This window comes from Nyctereutes procyonoides, unplaced genomic scaffold (assembly GCF_905146905.1).
Source record: "Nyctereutes procyonoides isolate TBG_1078 unplaced genomic scaffold, NYPRO_anot_genome, whole genome shotgun sequence".
NCBI lineage: Eukaryota > Metazoa > Chordata > Mammalia > Carnivora > Canidae > Nyctereutes > Nyctereutes procyonoides.
The window spans coordinates 5,849,842-5,871,901 of NW_026575151.1; the positions used below are offsets into that span (position 1 = coordinate 5,849,842).

Genomic DNA, 22,060 nt, shown 5'->3' on the forward strand with positions numbered 1-22,060 from the left:
AAAATTCTGATGACTCAGTCACCAATGAGTTGTATTTAACTTTTTGTTGACCAGGACACAGAATGAATATGGTCCCAGAGACACAAAATCGTGATTAGCCAAGTTGGTTAAAATGCCCAAATCTTCGCTTTCTCTTCTATAATAAACTATCAGCCTGAATCTCATTGTATTACTGTGAGTTCGCATACAACGGATGTGAAAGTGCTTGTCCACATAATGCAAAGAATTATTACTATGACCAGAATGGTGCTGGGGCCTACCCAAGATTGTTAACAGAAGGGTCCTTGAGTAGGCTTTTAAACAAAATCATGACATGCTTGCATGATGCATATGTATGTCATTGTTTTTCTTTTTTTCTTTCTTTTTTTTTTAAGATTTCATTTATTTATTTATTTATTTATTTATTTATTTATTTATTTATTTATTTATTTATTTGAGACACAGAGAGAGAGGCAGAGGGAGAAGCAGGGTCAATGTGGCACTTGATCCCAGGACCCTGGGATCACAACCTGAGCCAAAGGTAGATGGCTCAACCACTGAGGCACCCAAGTGCCCTGTCCTGTTTTTCTTAAGGCTGCATAACTATTAACTGATGCCTAACCTAAACAAGGTGAAGAACTAGCAATTCCCATAAGTCTTCTCCTAGAAATAGTTAAAGCTTCCTTGGATTCCAAATGGGCTCCATGACTTAGACAAAATAAAGTAGTAAAATGTGGTTGCCCAAGAGTTATATATATCTGAACTCATATTTTAGACAGATTAAATATCTTGCAATAAATTAGGAGTTTTTACAAAGGCCTTCAACCCCCTCAATGATTTTTTTTAATAATAAATTTATATTTTATTGGTGTTCAATTTGCCAACATACAGAATAACACCCAGTGCTCATCCCATCAAGTGTCCCCCTCAGTGCCCGCTATCCAGTCACCCCCACCCCCTGCCCTCCTCCCCATCTACCACTCCTAGTTCGTTTCCCAGAGTTAGGAGTCTTCCATGTCCTGTCTCCCTTTCTGATATTTCCTACCCATTTCTTCTCCCTTCCCCTCTATTCCAATGTGGCATATATGTTTGTCTTTCTTGCTTGATCTTCATTAAAAAGTCTGATTTTTTTTTTTAATTGTATATGGCTCCCTGAAGGAAGACACAACTAATTGGCTGGTAAGGGATTTGCGCAGTTCTAAGGAGGAAGACTTTAACATCTCAAAGTGTTATTGAACACTGCAGGGATTTTAGAAGCAAGACAGAATCAACCTTGTAAAGTCCTATCAAGCTCAAGTATGTCTACATTTCAGTGAGTTAACATTTTTACTACCTTTTTTAAGAAAAGATTGATCCATTAATTTATTTTTACTTTTTTGAAGATTTTTTTTTTAAGTCACCTCTCCCCCCAACATGGGGCTCAAACTCACAATGCCAAGATCAAGAGTTACATGTTCCACTGACTCAGCCAGCTAGGAGCTTACAATTTTTTACAACCTTAAATATAATAGCTATTTTCTTTCTTTTTCTTGCACTATGTAGTGTTCATTTATATAGCTACAGTAGTATAACCCCATAATTTTCTAATATAAAACTCTCTAATTTGTGCCAAAATAAATTAAAAGTTTATTGAATAATCCACAAAACATGCATTTACTTGAACTGTCACTGAGCTGCTCTTACCATAGCATAGCATCCATCCGTTGTCAAGATCAAAACATCTATTGGGGAAGTATGATTGGCAACACAGATGCCTCCCTTCTGGGGTCTGTACTGCCTGCAATCACAATGGTAAATAGTAAACCTGGAAAATTGTTACTAATTTGCAGAACAGCATGTATTCACCCTATTTTGCTTTAAAAAGTACATTTAAAAATCGAGTTTCAAAGTATCTGGTCCCATTTTAAAAAGGTAGGCAGTATGATAGAAGTAGGGTAAGAGTATAGGGGAAGGGGCCAATAACTTGCCCTTTATATCTATTTACATTGTTTTTTGGTAATGGTCATATTTTCCTTTTATAATGAAAAAGGAAATTTAAAAATCTTAGACTGAGTTACAAAGATTCCATAACTTTAATATTATAATATTCAAGTTTCATTTAACTATTTTCCTATTATTTCAATCTTCATAAGCATCCCTTTTTAGTAGTTTCACAGTGACCACAGAGTAAATTTACTATAGTTTCCTCCCTTTTATCCCCTTAAAGCAGAGGTTGGCAAACTTTTCCTATTGAGGGCCAGAAAATAAATATTTTAGATTTTGCAAGCCAGTCAATTCCTATCAAAACTACTGGACTCTGCTATTTTGTCACAAAGGCAGTCACAGACAATATATAAATGCATGAGCATGGCTGTGTTCTAATAAAACTGTATTTACAAAAAAAAGATGGCAGGCTGTATTTGGCCTCTAGACCCATAATTTAGTTTGCCAACCTTTTCCTAGAGTTCAACCAGTATTTGAAACTAATGAAACAAAGTAGTTTTCATTGGCCCAATACAGAGAAGAACCAAATGCATAACAACTTTAGCATCCATTCCTTAAAATCAGAAGCAATTCTATATATACTAGGTTGTGAATTCTTTATGTAATTAAAGCACCTTTTCTGTAGATAGTATTTCTTCTGATTACAGTTCTACCAAAGCATTTCTTCTACTCCTCATCCCAAAACTCACAGTTCAAAGACAAAATCTTGTAATTTTAGAAACTTTTCTTTAAGATTTTATTTATTTATTTATTTATTTATTTATTTACTTACTTATTTATTTATTTATGAGAGACACAGAGAGAGAGAGAGAGAGGCAGAGACACAGGCAGAGGAAGTGGCAAACTCTATGCAGAGAGCCTGACGTGGGACTCGATCCCAAGACCCCGGGGTCATGCCCTGGGCCAAAGGCACGCGCCAAACCGCTGAGCCACCCAGGCGTCCCAAGATTTTATTTATTTATTTATGAGAGACACAAAGAGAGAGGCAGAGATACAGGCAGAGGGAGAAGCAGAGAGCCAGATGCAGGACTCGATCCTAGAACCCCAGGATCACACCCCAAGCTGAAGGCAGACGCTCAACTAGGGAGCCACCCAGGTGTCCCTAATTTTAGAAACTTAAGGGGCATTTTATGTTGGTAACACATGGTAGAGCCACAGGAGATAATGTCTCCCTTCTACAAATGAGACAGAAAGATCCAGTCAACAAAAAAGAGAGGCTTTCTAGAACTTTTAAACCAATGAAGTTAAATGTTAAAAAAATAATAATAAAATTGAGTTAAAAGAAAAGTAATTCAAAAGTTCAAAATTACTTTTATCAGCTAATAACTTCAGTTAGCTACCATTATCCTCTATGGTTGCAGGGAGGGAAGCAAAGTGTGTTCTGTCTGAAGGGTCAGTTACGAAACTTCGAAGCGGCAGGACTGAGATTAGAAACCAGACCTCAGGGCGCCTGGGTGGCTCAGTGATTGAGCATCTGCCTTTGGCTCAGGTCATGATCCCAGGGTCCCGGGGTCCCGGGATCAAGTCCCACATCAGGCTCTGCCACAAACTATCTACGGGACCCTAGACAAATCCCAGAGATTCCCCTCTTCACCTGTAAAACAGGACAACGACACTTCTCTCGTAGGATGACCTATAAGAAGCATATATGACGTGGCCTGCACACCATAAATGCTCAATTACTAAGTGTCATTACACTATTTTTACACTCTTTCTGCAAGTGGATGGCTTTTTGCAAGTTTTTCATACAAAACCATTCTAAGCTTCAGGGATGAACATACTGGCAGTACTCTGACTTCACCTGCTTTCTCCACCCAGTACTGTCAGTTAGAGCCTGGATTTATGCACAGAAAGCCAGGTGGAAGCCAGTGGACACTCACTTGTTATGATAATGAATGGTGCCAGAGAGGGCTCGCACACAGATCCGACAGCATGTCAGGTGGACCAGTTCACTTAGCCAGTTTTTGAGGCTGCAAGAAAGAGAAAAGATTTCATGGTGCGGTTCTGGGCACTCCTAAGAAACAATACAGTAAGAGCTTCCATGTGCTCCTTCACAGCAGCATACTGTGTTCTGAAACACAAGCACAGTTTCAACTCTTAAAGTCTCATTGAGGCATTTAGGACAAAACTTTCATGAAAAATAGATCTCACCCTACAAGACTGTCATGATAAATCCCTGACCAAGATAAGCTGGAGCTTGTTTGGTCTCAGCCTGGTAAGCTTGACCATATAGTAAGACTGTTGCTTTCCATGAGTCCCTCAGTCCATTTCCTTTCTCCTCTTCATTTCCTCTTTGAAAAACGATTTCTCACCATTTATATCAAAGTGTGATGGCAAATCAAATAAAGACTATGAATACAAAGTAAGCAAAATGTTAACAAGTATGTGGAGGCCATAAATTTGAATCAAATATTCTTCTTGTAGACACAGCTAAGGAAAGGGACAATCCTAGTTTTGGCTGAGTAGAAGGAAACATTTCCCACCTGCCATCCGGCAGCTGTCCGACCAGTGTAGTTCCTATAACCAACAAACTGATCCCAATGAAAGCCAAAGTAACCCTGAAAAAGAAAAGAAAACGTAATGCAAAAGTTAATTGCATAGTAAAAGGCAAGATATATCATCTAAAAGTTCAGAAATAATCAAACTATAAGTAAGTCATGGAATGTCTAAATATGGAATATGGTGCTGCCATTAAAAGAATTGGGTAAATCTATAGATTCTGACACAGAAGAATGATCTTTGGTATTCTGTGAGAAAAAAAGCAAAATAAGTTTCAAAATAATATGTAGAGTATGATACCATTTTCAAAATAACAGTAAGTATATATTAGTTGAACATCAAGCATATAACTAGTTTATAGATGCTTAAAGAAGGTCTGGGAATTTATTCACGAAACTACCAAATTCAATCTATGTAATCATCAAAGGATTAAGCGAGCTAGTGAAAAGAATAAATCAAAAGTCTTGCCCTTTTGCTCTTCTGAATTATTTTTAATGAGTATATATTAAATATACTCATATTAGCTTCTTGTATAATATAAGAAACTCCTTTATGTTCTATAAAGGAGTCATGTCAGGTTGAAAACATCTTATTTTCTTCGGTATACATTGGTGGGCATTGTATGATTGTAAATATCTTCTAAAAATTACTTGTTTTTCTGAGTTTTTTAATGATGGGAGAGAGGTACAATTCAAACTTTTCTCGAATGGATTTAAAATTTATAGCAAATAGCAAGAAAGGCTCTTGCATAATAAGAACACCAAGTTATACCACCATATAGAAATCCTTTCTACATGCAAATCTGTTGTCCCCTTAGTATATTCACAGTAACTCACAAGTTAGTAACAAGGTGACTGACAATACCTCTAATCTCCACATAGACACTTTCTCATTTTTGAAAGGTGCTTATAACATTCTTTCTAATCACTTCAAAAAGAATATAGTCATTTTCAGAAATGTAAGTAGAATCACACAGTAAGATAAAATTGAGATTTAAAGTCTTTCAGAATAAATGGGGCTTCCTTCTAAATGCATTGTTAAGGTGTTAAACCTCATTAAAGTCCTTTAAAAAAACTTGTTGAAGTCTTGGTTTAAGACCTTTTGACAGAACAATTTGAAGGCTAGATTTAGTTTTCTTTTGGTGCCATATTTTCATACCAACCACTGATGCAATAGATAAATCATCAATTATGCAAAAGTTTTAAAATAACATTTTGCTACCTTGCCCTACTGGGAATCATTTGTTCCTACACATGAAACCAGAAGGGGTTACATTTGAACATGTTTAACAACTAGGTTCAAAACTCTTGAAAGGTTTTATTTACAAGATTAATAGGCAAAAAATTCTGGTTTCCAGTTTAGTGAGACAACATGAGAATTTTCATAGATGTCACAAGTTCTCAGGCACAATCTGTGTTTTTTAAGAGTTTTACTGAGATACAATTTACCTATCATACAATTTACCCATTTATAAAGTAGTCAATGGTTTTCGGCATATTCACAGAGTTGTGCTACCATCAATACCATTAATTTTAGCACGATCTGCCTTTTGAGTGTTCACTTTGGAGCAACAGCTCATCTTCTAAAGCATTTACACAGTAATTCTTTCACAGTGAAGAGGATGTACTAAGCATAGGAGTCTCAATTCTGACATTTCCTTATTCTTCCTGGGTGCTTACGCTATTGAATTATCCTACATCTGTGGTTTCTTTGTAAGAATCTTCTGTTACTTCTTGAGTCTGTGAGCGTTAGTTTAATCTAAGTAGATAATGGAATCCTAACACCATTTACTGGCCCCCACAGCGGATGAAAGCTAACCAACAAATGAGGGCATCTCAAATACTTGGACCTGCAAAATACTCTAGGTTGAGGTGGCTTTGAATACAGTGCCTGACTCGTGGACAAGTGCACATGTATAATCTCTATAGTCAATCTTATTGAAGGTTCATTTCTTTTTAAGAATAAAAATAGAATAAATGGAAGCCCTAATTACAAATAGACTAGACAAAAAAAAATAAATAGACTAGACATGTTTAATAAATAAAAGCTCAAATATTTCCTTCGTGCATACTAGTGGATACTTTTGCACATGCTCAGAGTACATGAACCCCCAGTTGAGAACACTGGTTTAGGGTTCAAGCAAAAGTATATGCGAAACACTGAATTTCACTTTGATATCACAGTTGAAATGATTCCCAAAAGACATCCCATGCCCCAACTGGCCAATCAGCAATATGGGTCAAAACACACACACACACACACACACACACACACACACACACACAGTTTAGAAATGTGCCTTTGCCTCTACTTAAGCAATCTCTTCACTTGTAATAAACCTAAATGAGGCAAGTATAGGCCACCCTAGGGATGGTTGAACGGTTTCAAGTCATGTGCCAATTTAAGGTGGCTGATAGCAACTGCCCAGAAAGCTCTACTGAGAGGATGCCAAGGTTCTGCCAAGGGAAATAAACAAGATAATCAACGGCAATATTATGACTGATACACATGCCTACTACCTGCCATTACCATGCTAGACATACCTTGCTCCCTCATGCTTCATCCCATTGCCCAGCGTCACCTCTGCTACTCTTATGTTCCCCACTATGTTTCTAATAAACTGTACTTGAAAGTACCTCCTCATTAGGCAGAATCGGAAGAGGACACAGATAGCAAACTTTAAATAAGAAAAGTTAATCATAATGGAACTAGATGGAACAAATTCAGTCCCGTGAATGGCTCCCTGCCATGTTGTAACCATTCTCAGGAATTTTTTCTCTCCTGTGCAACTATGAACTGCTACAGACCAACAAAGAACGGCAGTTACAGCTTGGCTGACACTTTGGTGAATGCAAAACTATAAATCCTCTCTTCTTTTTCCTAACTTACCTTTTCTACCTATCCTCAAATTATCTTTTTTAAAGATGTTATTTATTTATTTGATACAGAGCAAGCGAGCATGGGCAGGGGGAGGGGCAGAGGGAGAGGGAGAAGCACCGACTAGGCAGGGAATCCAATGCAGAGCTCGATCCCAGGACCTGAGTGGAAGGCAGGCACCCAAATGACTAAGCCACCCAGGTGCCTCTATCCCTAAATTATTTATGACTAAAAGAACAACATGGATCCAGATTGATATATATTAGACTCTCAATACACTTCTTCATTTGGGGAAAATATGAAAGAAGAATAGATACTTCATATGTTCCTGTGGAGGTCACATTTGGTGGTATTTTGCAGGTGGTTGGAAAGAGTGAGATTAGTGCCATAATACTCTCATGAGAACATTACATACATGACTTAAAAAGAAACCTGAACCAATTATACCATCAATTACTAGGCAGGAGACATACCTCAGGGGCAGAAGGACACAGTAGCGTACTATGACGCCCAGTACCCACACCATGGTGAGCCGCAGACTGATGTACTGGAAATTTATATTGGTTCTTGTGAGGAGATTCCATGACACTAGCTCCTCTGAGGAGAACCTCTGGGTCACTTCATCTTCTACAATGGCTTCCAAGCCCTTCTTGGAGAAATAAAACACATCAGACAGCTCAAAGTCCCTTCCTCGCAGACCAGAGAGCCCTTTCTCCATGGGTGACTCATCTCTTTGGATAATACCTTAAAAGAAAGCATCAGGACATGAGAAAATGCCATAGGACACAAGAACTGACCAATGGGGCAATTTTGTGCAGAAGACAAGTCAACAAATTTAATGGGTTATATGAAGCCGACTTCAAAAATAAAAGACAAACAATTGCAGTGGGAAAAGAGGTGAAATCACTCAGTCTGCATAAAATGGCTTCTATCCAATGACTTTAATTCATTAGAAAGAAATGCGGTCCTGACCCTTTTCTTGTTGCATTTCCTCTCTACACACCATTAGTGAAAGAGAAGTTACAGAACAAACTCTCTGCAAGTATAGATCTAGACTGTGTGAAAATAAAACCTTCTGTTTTTCCCTGACAAAAACCATAAAGCCAAAAGCAAGCAAAATGGCAAAAGGTATTTACTGCAAATGGCAAAAGGCTGATATTTTTAATATGTAAAAATGATTTAATGAGAAAATCAGTCTCAAGGTCATGAACTGAATTCATAGAAACACTAATAGTTAATATACCAAAACCTTTCACTAGTAATCAAAGAAATGTGAATTTGACAAAGATTGGCCAGTTTACATAATCAAATCAGCAACATTTTTAATGATAAAGTTCAATGACAGAAATAAGTTATTTTCATACTCAATTTGTATGAGTGTGGAACTAAAACTAGTAGTCAAAGTTTGTCAAAATCCCTTTGGCATGAAGAGGCTAAGAACTGGTTTGCTGATGATTCAATAATTCCAATTTTAGGAATCTATCATAAGAAAATAATCAGAAATGTAGGCAAGAGTGTTCACTGTAGCATTTCCCATTATAATGAATCCAGATAACAAGATACAATGCATCTAATAGATACTGTAATTAATAAATACCTTAATGTTAAGTGAAAAAAGGCAGGATTTAAAACTATAGTTTTAACTTTATGAAATATATATACATAGAAAAAATGTCAAGAAGGCCACATTAAGTGGTTATCTCTGGGCAATACAATTAGATGTTCCTCTTTATGCTGTTACTGTCTTTCCCATAAAGAAAACAATTCAAAGATTTTTAACATAGCATAAATTTTATAAATTGAAAAAAATGACCACTGCCACCCAGTTCTGACTACTAAATAAGGATCACAGATGAGAAGATCTTCAAATAAAGAGTAGCTGCATACACAATGGCATAACTATCCAATTGTCCCTCTGGGGTGTGTCGCAAAGGAATTTACTTCCTAAATTAGAAAAGTCTTTTCTTTTGGGAGATTAAGATATTAAATTCCCTGAAAGAAGATCCCCTCTGATTTTTCACTTGCCAGTTTACTTGGAAATCAATGAGAATGGAGAGGGCTATGTTACCCATCCTCTGGAGAACATACATGTACGTGCATCCGTAGAAGTTTTTAAAAGGAATGGCAGCATAATGCACTGGAGTAGAAAATAAAGAGGACCTGGAATTCAAAGTCAAGTTCTGCTTAGGAAAACCACCAGCTGTGGGGCACCAGGGTGGCTCAGTCGGTTAAGTGTCTGCCTTCCGAGCCCCACACTGGGCTCTATGCTCTATGCAATTCTGCTTCTCCCTCTCCCCTCACTTATGCTCCCTTTCTCTCAAATAAATAAATAAAATCTTAAAAAAAAAAAAAGGATAAACGCCAGCTCTATCACTTACCACTAGATAAGCCACCTAACTTGGTGTCCTCCTTTATGAAATAGGAGGTGAAAAAAGTTTTAGTTTATCAGGCTAAAGTTTCATGATTTTACTTTTGGGTTTTGTGGGTAGTTTTTGTTTGTTTGTTTTTACCAACATGCAAATCCAATACCTTATCACCTTAAGAATTAGAGCAATAAAATAAGCTCCTGGGTGATTAGATTATCTTTTCCCATCAGCAAGTCTAAGTGGTTTAACCTTTTCTCACCCTCTCTGAAAAGTATTTGATTCCTATGAGAGGATGAACCAAGACAGTGTCACTACTGAATTACCCTCTTGCTCTGTGGATGCTGCAATATCTCAGAGCAGGTTACTCAATCCAAGTACTTGCCAATACTCAGCAGTGCAAGAGTTTCATTATTTAGCAATGTGTAGGGTTTTGTGGGTTTTTTTAAGTCTAGAAGGGGAGGGAAGAACAAGTTATTCAGCCAATCTCAGAATGAAACACATTGGAGACAGAGGATAGCCCTTCTAAAAGTAACCTTTTGCGGAGGGGTAAGAGATAAGAATGCAAGTTCAAGTTGCCTCATTATTTAACTGAGCCAAAGAGAAGAGATGTGTAAACAGGGGCCAGCCCTCAGCCCCTACCCACTTGATGTGCAATATTCTCTATGCTCCCTGACCTACTTAATTCTGTGTAACTCACCTAAAAAAAATTCGATTTTATATTTTTGTTAAGCCTCTTTCAAAGATATGTGGGTGACTGCAATACACCTAATTGACAAAGGATTAATTTCCAGAATATATTAAGACATACAAAAAAGACAAGAAGAAAAGGTAAATATATATACATATATATGGCAAACAATTCATAAAAAGAGTAAGCTTTAATGATTACACATTTTAAAAGATGTTCAACTTCACCATAAGCAGAAAAACACAAAGAAAAACAATGAAATACTGTCTTATAAAGACTGATACAAATTTTAAATCGAGTAGAATCAAGTGTTGGTGAAAATTTGGACAATTGGAATGTAATTAGTATAACCATACTGGGAAACAATTCGGTACCATCTAGTAAATTTAAAGATATTCATAGCCAGAGACCCAGCAATTCTACTTCCAGGTATACCTCAGGAAGACTTTCATTTAATAATTTCAAATATGCAGAAAAGTCGCAATGATAGTTCACTTTACCCAGATTCATGAATTGCCAACACTTTGTCACATTTGCTTTATTGTTCTATCCCTACATGTATGAAATGTACTTTTTTCTGAACCACTTGAGAATAAATTGCAGACATCATGCCCTTTACCTCTAAATATTTCAGCATTGATTTTCTCAAGACACGATGTTTTATTTATTAAATAATAATAAAATTGTCAAAATCATGGAAGTGAACCTTACTGCAAAACTAGTATCGAATGTACAGACCTTATTCAAATTTTCACAATCATTCTTCATATCATTTTTTCCTTCACATCCTTTTTTTCTGGCCCAGGATCCAACCAAGGATCATTATATTTATACGTCATCTCTATAATCCCCTTATTATATGAAAAAGTTTCTCAGCCTTTCTTTGTTTTTTAAGACATTGGCATTTTTTTTTAATTTTTATTTATTTATGATAGTCACACAGAGAGAGAGAGAGAGAGAGGCAGAGACATAGGCAGAGGGAGAAGCAGGCTCCATGCACCGGGAGCCCGACGTGGGATTCGATCCCAGGTCTCCAGGATCCTGCCCTGGGCCAAAGGCAGGCGCCAAACCGCTGCGCCACCCAGGGATCCAGACATTGGCATTTTTTAAGAGTACAAGCCATCTATTTTATAGGATGGCTCTTAATTTGGATTAATCTGATGTCTCCTCATGATTAGATGCAGGTTGTACACTTTGGGCAGGAATACTACATAAATGATGTATCCTTTTCAGTGCATCACATTGGGAACATGTGATCTGTTTGTTCCATGATTGGTGACATTTAGCTTTGATCGCTTGGTTTAGGGTAGTCAGTTATTACCAAATTTACACTGTAAAGTTACTTTTTTTCTCTTTTTGATTAGTAAGTGGAGAATTATTATCTATAAATATCTATAAAGGAGAGATACTTTGAAACTATAGAAATATCCTGCTCCTCAAACCTTCACCCAGTGGTATTAACAGCTTTTTTTTTTTTTAAGATTTTATTTATTTATTCATGACAGAGAGAGGCAGAGACACAGGCAGGGGGAGAAGCAGGCTCCATGCAGGAAACCCGACGTGGGACTCGATCCCCGGTCTCCAGGATCACGTCCCGGGCCGAAGGCGGTGCTAAACCGCTGAGCCACCCGGGCTGCCCGGTATTAACAGCTTTGATGGTTCTTGCCTGAATAAATAGGCAGTATGTGTCTTTTTTTTTTTTTTAAAGATTTTATGTATGTATGTATGTATGTATTTGAGATAGAGAGAGTAGGAGCAAGGGGGAGCAGCAGAGGCAGAGGAAGAAGCAGGCTCCCCACTCAGCAGAGAATTGGATGTGGGGCTGGATCCCAGGATCCCCAGATCATGACCTGAGCCGAAGGCAGACCCTTAACTGACTGAGCCAACCAGGCCCCTCACGATGTATCTTTTAAAATGGTATTTTCTCACTTCTTCCACATTTATTATTTCCATTTCACCTTTAAAAAAAAAAAGAACTTTTCAATTATACTCTACAGATTCCTATAAAATTGTGCAGAAGTAGACATATATAAAAACATTTTGCCACATTGTTAGCAATAGCAATCTAAAGGTACATTAGAGGGCTCCTGGGTGGCTCAGTTCGTGGAGAGCTTGCCTTTGGCTCAAGTCATGATCTCAGGGCCCTGGGATTGAGCCCTGCGTTGGGCTCCCTGCTCAGTGGGGAGCCTGTTTCTCCCTCTCTCTCTCTGCTGCTCTCTCTTGTGTTCTTTGGCTCTCTCTATCCTTCTGTCAGATAAATAAACAAAATATTTTTTTAAGATTTTATTTATTTATTTATTCATGAGAGACAGACAGAGAGAGAGAGAAGCAGAAACACAGGCAGAGGGAGAAGCAGGCTCCATGCAGGGAGCCTGACATGGGACTCGATCCCGTGTCTCCAGGATCAGGCCCTAGGCTGAAGGCGGCGCTAAACCGCTGAGCCACCCGGGCTCCCCATAAAATCTTTTTTTAAAAAAATAAATAAATAAAGGTGCATTTGATGGATATATAGCAATATATACAAATATCAAAGCTTTATGTTGTAAACTTAAAACTAATATTTTGTATTAATTATATCAGTAAAAACAAATAATAGAGGAAAACTCATATAAATAATAAATAATAAAAGGAAGCTCATATAAAAAAAGGTGGGTACAAACAGTGTATACTGTATAAGAGCTAAAAGAAATTAATTATCAATTAAAAGAATTAATTACCAACTTAGATAATTTAAAACATCAACATGAACAAACAACTCAGAATGATAGGTGGAGGGTGATATTTTTATAGAGTTTAAATAATGCAAAACAGTAAATACCATGTATTGTTTAAAAATACACACATGTATAGGGAGAGTATGAAAATATGCATAAAAATAATAAACATGAAAATCAAAGTAGTAGTATCAGGGGTTGACAGGGTAATGGGATCAGAAAGGCATACACAGTAGAATTTGACTGTTTCTATAAAGTTTTATTTATTAAACTAAGTAGTAGCTACACATGTGTTATAACAACAACAAAAAAGTTACATGGAACTGACAATTGTTCCTAAGATGAAAATCTATATTGTAAAAGAGCAAGTACCAGCTTAGAAGCTCTTTAATAAGGCAAACAAAATCTAAATATGGGTATTATTATAAAATTAGATGTCAAAAGAAGTACTGAATTTATCATATTACTTCCTTCCTAAATTATACTGACTATTGAGGGTCAGAATTACTGATTCAATTTACCCTAAGCATACCTTCTAAAGGAAAAACAAATTTAATTCAGTCAACATACAGGGCACACTATGTATCAGGCATCAAAGTACAGATTAGAAGGAAAAAGAGGAAATACTTCTTTTGGCACCAAGAAATGTTCATAAGTAGACTAAAGTCTTCCAAATCTAGATATAGACATATCAGATTTAACTAGCACAGACACCATTTTGATATTAGTTTTCATCGTCATTATGGAAACCTAGTTTTATTTTTTATTTTTTTATTTTTTTAAATTTTTATTTATTTATGATAGGCACACAGTGAGAGAGAGAGGCAGAGACACAGGCAGAGGGAGAAGCAGGCTCCATGCACCAGGAGCCCGACGTGGGATTCGATCCCGGGTCTCCAGGATCGCGCCCTGGGCCAAAGGCAGGCGCCAAACCGCTGCGCCACCCAGGGATCCCCCCCTAGTTTTATAACTAACAAGTCAGTACTGTTCCTTTAGAGCAACCTACATTTCTTAAATTGATAAAACCCTGACTTCCTTTTGTTTCATAAGTCAGCTTCAAAATAGTAAAGCCATAAACATTTGAACTTTGTCCTCATACCAAATGCTCTGACAAACCTGACAAGGCCAATGCTTGGATGAAGATAAAATGGGAAAAACTATCTCTTTCTAATATGAGAGATTAATTGCACAAGCTGCCCTGTGCCCTATGCCGTTAGCAAGGCATGGTACATAAATAATACCAGCTATGAAAAGCCTGTTAAAAGAAATGGACCTGAAGTTAAAACCATTTCAATTATAATTAACTCTAAATTAGCTAAGTGAACTCTTGGAATGACTGCCCATTTATAAATCACAGTAGTTTTGCCATCCTCCAGATGTAAAGCATGTTTTCTAGGTCAGCAGTTAGGGAAAATTAGAGTCCACTATAGACCAAAGTGTACACAATAGGCTTTATAAAGAGGAGCTGATCCTTAATCTGCCAATGGGCTATAATCCAAAAGTTAGAAGCTCAGAGTTCAAACACACTCTCTCTTGGAAACTCTGGGTGATAATTCTTTTAGAATTATCTGTTTCAGCTAGAATCCTATCCAGTCATAAGCCCAACTAACCCAAAAACATAGGTGATCTTACAGTAGTAGCACACGAAATAGAAATCTCCATTAGCACTGTTTCTACCAGAAATTTTTAAATTAAATCTGGTTTGGAATTAACAAATATACACTTCTTTGCCCTGTAGTGACTTAGAGGAGATACAGGAACTTTCAGGGGGTACTGGTAACATTCTATTTCTTGATCTAAATGAGAGATACATGAGTTAAGTTCACTTCGGGAAAATCATTAAGTTGTACATTTTTAATTTTACACTCTTGCCTGTGTGTGTTACATTTCAATTTTTAAAAAATTTTACTTGTGATCTGTTGTCCAACATTGTCTATAGTTAACATTGTATTAACCACTTAAAAATTTGTTAAAAGGATAAATCTCATGCTCAGTTTTCTTACCACAATTAAAAAAAAAAAAGAATCAGAGGCAGTATCTGTGAATCCCATTTCAGTGATTAATCCACTACAAGATTAAATTAATCCTACCTTCATTATCAAAAAAAAAAGAAGTGCATATCCCCTTAAACAAGTGGGCTGGGAGGAGTTTACCTGTCTGGGCACCAACCACTGGAAGCGAAGTTCTTTTCCTCGTATGAGGAGCTCCTCTGAGGGGCTCTCGTCCTTGGCAAAAAAGCCAGGCCTACATGCTACCCCTACCATGCCCCAATATCCTTCTTGGCCCATCAATGTGATTAAAGAGGCCAAGGCCAAGTAGTTGTAAATATTAACTGCACTTGGTTGAGGTGGGAGTGGGGTGAACCACTGATGCCGGTTTTAAAGAACAGAAATATTCATGTCAAGTTTGTGGGAAACAAGACCCATATTCAAGCAATCACTTAGATGTAATTAAAGACTGAAAGGTCTTTACTGTTCTCACAACTAAGGGCATAGGGCAGATCCCTGAGACCACCAGCCTCTGTCCTCATTCTTCTCCATCAGTCATCACACATATTAATACACAGTCACCTAACTGCACAGGCTTCCAGTCCTCAGTTTATCACCTTTTTTTTTTTCCACAAAAATTTAGCTGTAACACCACAAGGCTAAGCTCTAGATATACTATGTGAAAAAAGTTTCCTGGGCCATTAGTCAAGTCATAATTTCTAGCACATAAATTAGCTGATCTGACTATGCTTATTTCACAGCGGTTTTCTGTGTGTGTGTTCCTGATTAACACTACTTTCCTTCCTAAGTACTTTTTAAAAATCCGATTTATTGTTATTAGTTAAATGTAACAATGATGTCAGGGTTATGTTTTTTAAAAAGTCAGTTTTTTGAGATGTATACACTGAGGCACTTGATGGTAAAATGTCATACTATCAAGGATTAGTCTTTCAAAGCTTCTGTAAAAAGACACACATTAAGGTGAGAATATGGTGTTTCTGATCACTCATCTCTAATCTCTCATTTACTACATTGCTCACATACTGCATCTGTAATTAAAATTTTAATTAGAAACTACTTCCACAGGGCAGCCCGGGTGGCTCAGCGGTTTGGGGCTGCCTTTGATCCAGAGTGTGATCCCGGAGACCCCGGATAGGGTCCCACGTTGGGCTCCCTGCGTGGATCCTGCTTCTCCCTCTGCCTGTGTTTCTGCCTCTCTCTGTGTGTGTCTCTCATGAGTAAATAAATAAAATCTTAAAAAAAAAAAAAAAAAAACTACTTCCACAAAGGAAAAACTGAAAAAAAAAAAGAGATGATGTAAATTCTTGTTGAATTCGGGTGAAGGGTATAAAGAGATTAATTGTACTATTTACATCTTTAAAATGAATGCTGTATTTTTTTAAAAATCTATTTTAGAAACTTATTTGAAAAGTAGGGATGCCTGGGTAGCTCAGTGGTTGAGGATCTGCTGTCGGCTCAGGGGGAGGTCCCAGAGTCTGGGGATTGAGTCCCACATCAGGCTCCCCTAGAGGATCCTGCTTCTCCCTCTGCTTATGTTTCTGCTTCTCTTTCTGTGTGTCTCATGAATAAATAATTTTTTAAAAAAAAGAAAAGTAAATTTAAGGGCACCTGGGTGACTCAATCAGTTAAACATCTGCCTTCAGCTTAGGTCATGATCCCAAGGTCCTGGGGATCAAGCCCCACCTTGGGCTCCTTGCTTAGTGAGGAGTCTGCTTCTCCCTCCCCCTGCTCTTGTGCTCTCGCTCACTCATTTTCTTTCTCTCTCTCAAACAAATAAAATCTTAAAAAAAAAAAGTTGATTTAACTGGAAGTCAATTTCCTCATCTAAATAAAAAATATTCATTCATTTAGTGGGTCAGTCAGCCACTATAGAGAGAGGGCCAGACACTAAATATAAAGGAGAAGGAAAAGGAGCTGAACTGACTCAACAGCTCTTAAGCACGGCTGCACATCAAAAGTATCTTCGGAACCTACGAAAAATACAGATGTCAGGGTCCAATCCCAGAACCACTAAGCTAAAATGTCAACTACATTTTTAAAAATATACACGAATGGATAAAAAAAACTATAAGGAAATACATCAAAATATTAGTTCTTAAGCATAGGGTAGTTTCAAGAAGATAAGCACAATGCTTTTTCCCTGTAGTTATACACATAATTTCAAAAACACTTTTAACCTAAAGACACTCAGAAAAAAAAAAATAGGTCTTTTCTGTGTAACAAGATTTCATGGGGTGAGTTTTAATGTTCTTATTTATACATGTAGAATGTCTAATTTTTCAGTCAAGTACATGTATTATTTTACATAGTAAAAGAAAAGCACTTAAGGTGCCATTTTTTAAAAACCTTAATGAGATACTACTACATATCCACCAAAATGACCATAATGGGAAAGGCCCAAAATGCCAAATGTTGAAGAAACTATGGAGCAGCTGGATGGAACTCACACATCACTCTGAGTGTACAACCATCCTGGAATACCAGTCAGCAGTTTCTAACACAGGTAAGTAGACACTCACTTACCCTATGACCTTCAATTCCTCTTGAGGTATGTACTCTAGCAAAATAAGCAAATAGGTTCACAAAAATGTTCAGAGCAGCTTTATTCCTAATGGCTAAAACTGAAAACAACCCAAATGTCAATCAACATAATAACAAATAAGGACTCCTGGGTGGCTCAGTGGTTAAGCATCTGCCTTTGGCTCAGGTAGTGATCCCAGGGTCCTGGGATCAAGTCCTGCATTGGGCTCCTCACAGGGAGCCTGCTTCTCCCTCTGCCTATGTCTCTGCCTTTCTCTCTGTGTCTCTCATGAAAAAATAAATAAAATCATTTAAAAAACATAACTGTGAATAAACAAATTATGTATTTGAATAAGGAAATTCCAAAGCAATTAAGCAATTAAAAAAATTCACTGAGTCATGCAACAACATGGAAAAATCTCATAAATACAATACTTTGTAGAAAAATAGGTACAAAAGAGCACATACTATATGATTCCATTCATGTTAGTTTCAAAAATAGGAAAAACTAATGGATGACAGAAATCAGAAAAGAGGTTACAATAGGGATTGAGGGGTGAGCACTACATACGGGCAGGGGCTTGAGAGAGCTTTTGAGATGTGGGGTATGCTTTATAGAGGGACTCTCACAGGTTCTTCGATAGGTCTATAAATACCCAAAAATTCATCTAGCGGAACACTTGATATTTGTGCCTTTTAATATATGTTAATTGTGCCTCTGTTGTTTAAAAATTTAAGAGTTTCCACAATTTGTAGCTATAATCCCAGTTAGAGGCTCTAGGAAATCATACCTTTTTCCATAAATATTTTTAAATTTCCCATTCTAAACTAGAAGACAACAGACATTTATTGAATGTCTTCTGATGGCAGACTATGGCTGAACCTTTGACACCTACACTTACACAATCCCCATAATCCTATGATGTTTATCACCCATATTTTACAGATGATGAAACCAAGGCTTGGTAAGGGTGAGGTACTTGCCTGGGGCCACAAGACAACAAGGAAGAGAACCAGGATTTGAAACCAACTCTGTGACTCCAAAACTAATTGCTTCCTCAGATCCTAAAGCTTCAGTTTGCACATCCTCTGTCCAACACCTGCCTTTTTGACAAGCCCCAAATATGTAAGACCTTTCCCATCGACTCCATGCCACCCCCAGTTCACTTTGCTAGGTAGAAAGCCCTGAGTAACAATCCTTACTAGTGTCTCTCCTGCCTTTGAGGGAAGGAATGGAATTTTGATGCAGGCCTCCATTAATCTGGATATGCAGTTGTCGCTAATTGACTCACACTTATTCATCCTTCCCAGATAATTGTAAAGCAAGCCACCTTTAAAAAAAAAAAAAAAAAAAAAAAAAAAAACTAGGGCAGGAATCTTTTAGAGCCAGGAACACATCTGATGAGGTCTCTGTGCCTTCCCATGATAAGCCGAACAAAAAACAGCCCCTGGGCAGTGGCCCACTTGATGCTCCTCCCCCAGTTCTGTAGTTCAGCCAGGTCCAAGTTGTTGGAGGAGCCTGTCCTATCCGATTAGACTCTGTGACTTCTATAACTCTCTAACAGTCCCAATAGCCAGTTATACCCTCACCCATGACTCTAGGTTTGACTTCAAGGTCGCTGAGCCAAAGATAGATTGACCAAGAAGCCAATAAGGTTCATCTTCAATCTCCTCACCTGCACGGCTCTTTTTAAGGTCCCACACCTAATTTTGTACATTCTTTAGGTATTACCTAAAGAGGATCTCCAAATTGTATAAGCTTCAGGTGCCCACGAAACTTGCCTGTGCCCTGACCTCTTAGTCGTATTGTCATTTTGTTGCTACAAGCAGCAAGATCTGTGGTAAACCATTCACCTTGCAAAGTAAATTGATTTAGAAGGAGAAATACTTAAGATGAGAGAACTCAGTTATTACTAATAAATATTAGAACATCGAGAATTCAGACACACATTAACACCTTTCTGCGTACTTCCACCTATTATTGATAACGTATTATCTATGATGATTAAATCAGCAATATACTTCTTAGAGGGGTTGCTGTTGGCTAGGTCGTCATTTGGTTGTTGTTTTAAGGTCTGAAGTTTCTCTTATTTTGAAAGTGGAGACATTGAAGAGAAAAACGAACCAAAAAAATGCGAATACAAGCAAAATGAAAAAAATAAAAATACCTCACTACATAAAAATTTCTTATGTGTCCCTGTAGCAGCAAAACTGTTTTAGAAAAACTTTAGATTATTATATGCCATGTAACAGGTCCAGACAAAGAAAAGGGAGCAATATCAGCACATCTATCATGACCTGAGCATATCTGAAATGTGCTCAAAATAAATGCTGTCTTAGCATTTCCTTTGGTTTCCTAAGAGGTACTCCATCATGATGGCCTCATTTCGAAAAAAAGCATTCATTATGAAACTACTCATGCTCTCCCCTGGTAATGTTTCCCCAGTTGGCACATTTAAGAGTGACATTCAACTTTTTATTTCATTTTAATTTTTTTCATAAAAAGGATAAAGTTTATTTTAAGCACCTATATATCCCACCAATTAATCCAATTAAGAAAAGTAAAATAGGGGCAGAGGAGAAACCCACATGTAATGTAAAATAATAATTTACAAAGGAGAATAACATAAACAGAAAATTATGAAAATCATAAGAAACAACTTTGCACAAAGTTCTACACAAATGACTTTAATAAAAACCTGGGCAAAATGAATAGTTTTCTAAACAATAACAACAACAACAAAACCCAAACCCTTGCTAATACACCAAGAGATGAATGCTCTAAAAAGAATCATTTGTACAAATGAAATAATGTGTGGGGAGTAAAAAAACTTTACCTACCCCCCCAATAAGCACCAGACCCATACTGTTTTACTAGAAATTCTACCAAATATTTAAATCTAAGAAGGAAGGGAGGAAGGGAGGAAGGGAAGGAGGAAGTAAGTAGGTAGCTAATACACTAATCTCTAGGATCAATTGCAAGAAGCCTAACCTCAACTTTGGCAGTTTTCAGCACCACATTATGACCAGGTAATGTTTAGTGCATAAATGCAAAGGTGACTCAAATATGAAGCTATTAATGAAATTCACCATAACACACCTAAGGAGAAAAAATATATTCATCGCCAAAGATGCTGCAGAAAGCAGCATGAAAATTTCTACTTTCATTCTTGATTTAAAATAACAAGAATCAACAAGTACTTAACCTAAGATGGAGAGCCAGATCAAAACCAGCATGGTGTTTACTGGGAAGACACTGAAGGCACTACAGCCTCTCCCCAACCAGAATGTCAACTAGCATCACTGCTATTCTGCACTGGACCAGAGTAGCACCCAACACAATTAGACAAGTGAAAGAAATAAAGTATAAACTGGAAAAGAAATAAAACATAAAGTTGGCTAAGAAGTGATTAAACCATCAATATTTGAAGTTAAAATAATTACTTCCCTGGGGGAAAAAAAAGAAATAAGAAATCTGAAAACTTACATACACTATGAAAATTCTTACTTTTATAACCTTTGTCCTTACTAAAATCAAAAACTCTCCAGCATTGAATAACACACTGGACCAGATGGCCTTAACAGACATAGAACATTTCATCCTAAATCAGCAGAATACACATTCTTTTCAAATGCACATGGAACATTCTCCAGAACAATCACATACCGGGTCACAAATCAGGTCTCAACAAGTACCAAAAGACTGAGATCATACCTTGCATATTTTCTAACCACAGCACTATGAAACTAGAAGTCAATGCAAGAAAAAATTTGGAAAGACCCTAAATACATGGAGGTTAAAGAACATCCTACTAAAGAATGAATGGGTCAACCAGAAAATTAAAGAAGAAATTAAAAATTCATGGAAGCAAATGAAAATGAAAACATGACAGTTCAGAACCATTGGGATGCAGCAAAGGTGGTCCTAAGAGGGAAGTATATAGCAATTCAGGCATTCCTCAAGAAGCAAGAAAAATCTCAAATACACAACCTTATCTTACACATATAGGAGCTAGAAAAAGAACAACAAATGAAGTCTAAAGCCAACAGAAGTAGGGAAGTAATAAAGATTAAAGCATAAAAAGCAATAGAACAGATCGATGAAACCAGGAGCTGGTTCTTTGAAAAAATTAATAAAATTGATAAACCCCTAGCCAGACTAATCAAAAAGAAAAAAGATCCAAATAAATAAAACCACAAACAAGAGAGAGAAATAACAACAGATACCACAGAAATACAAAAATGAACTATTGAGACTTCATCAAGATAAAAAGCCTCTGCACAGCAAAAGAAACAATCAACAAAACTAAAAGGTAGCCTCAGGAATGGGAGAAGATATTTGCAAATGACATATCTGGTAAAGGATTAATCTCCAAAATCTATAAAAAAGTTATCAAACTCAGCACCCAAAAAACAAATAATCCA

The 22,060-nt window shown here is 37.1% G+C and overlaps 1 protein-coding gene across 6 annotated transcripts in view; it reads right to left on the bottom strand.

Moving 5' to 3' along the window:
- Nucleotides 1–22,060, bottom strand: part of GPAT3 (glycerol-3-phosphate acyltransferase 3) — a 61,137-nt gene that overhangs the window by 14,009 nt on the left and 25,068 nt on the right. For all 6 annotated transcript variants that reach the window (XM_055313182.1, XM_055313183.1, XM_055313181.1 and 3 more), the window contains exons 4-7: nucleotides 7,812–8,082; nucleotides 4,446–4,520; nucleotides 3,843–3,932; nucleotides 1,663–1,756 (exon numbers count right to left, since the gene is read on the bottom strand). In XM_055313182.1, coding sequence (XP_055169157.1) covers nucleotides 1,663–1,756; nucleotides 3,843–3,932; nucleotides 4,446–4,520; nucleotides 7,812–8,082 — 530 coding nt within the window. The remainder of the gene's footprint in view (nucleotides 1–1,662; nucleotides 1,757–3,842; nucleotides 3,933–4,445; nucleotides 4,521–7,811; nucleotides 8,083–22,060) is intronic.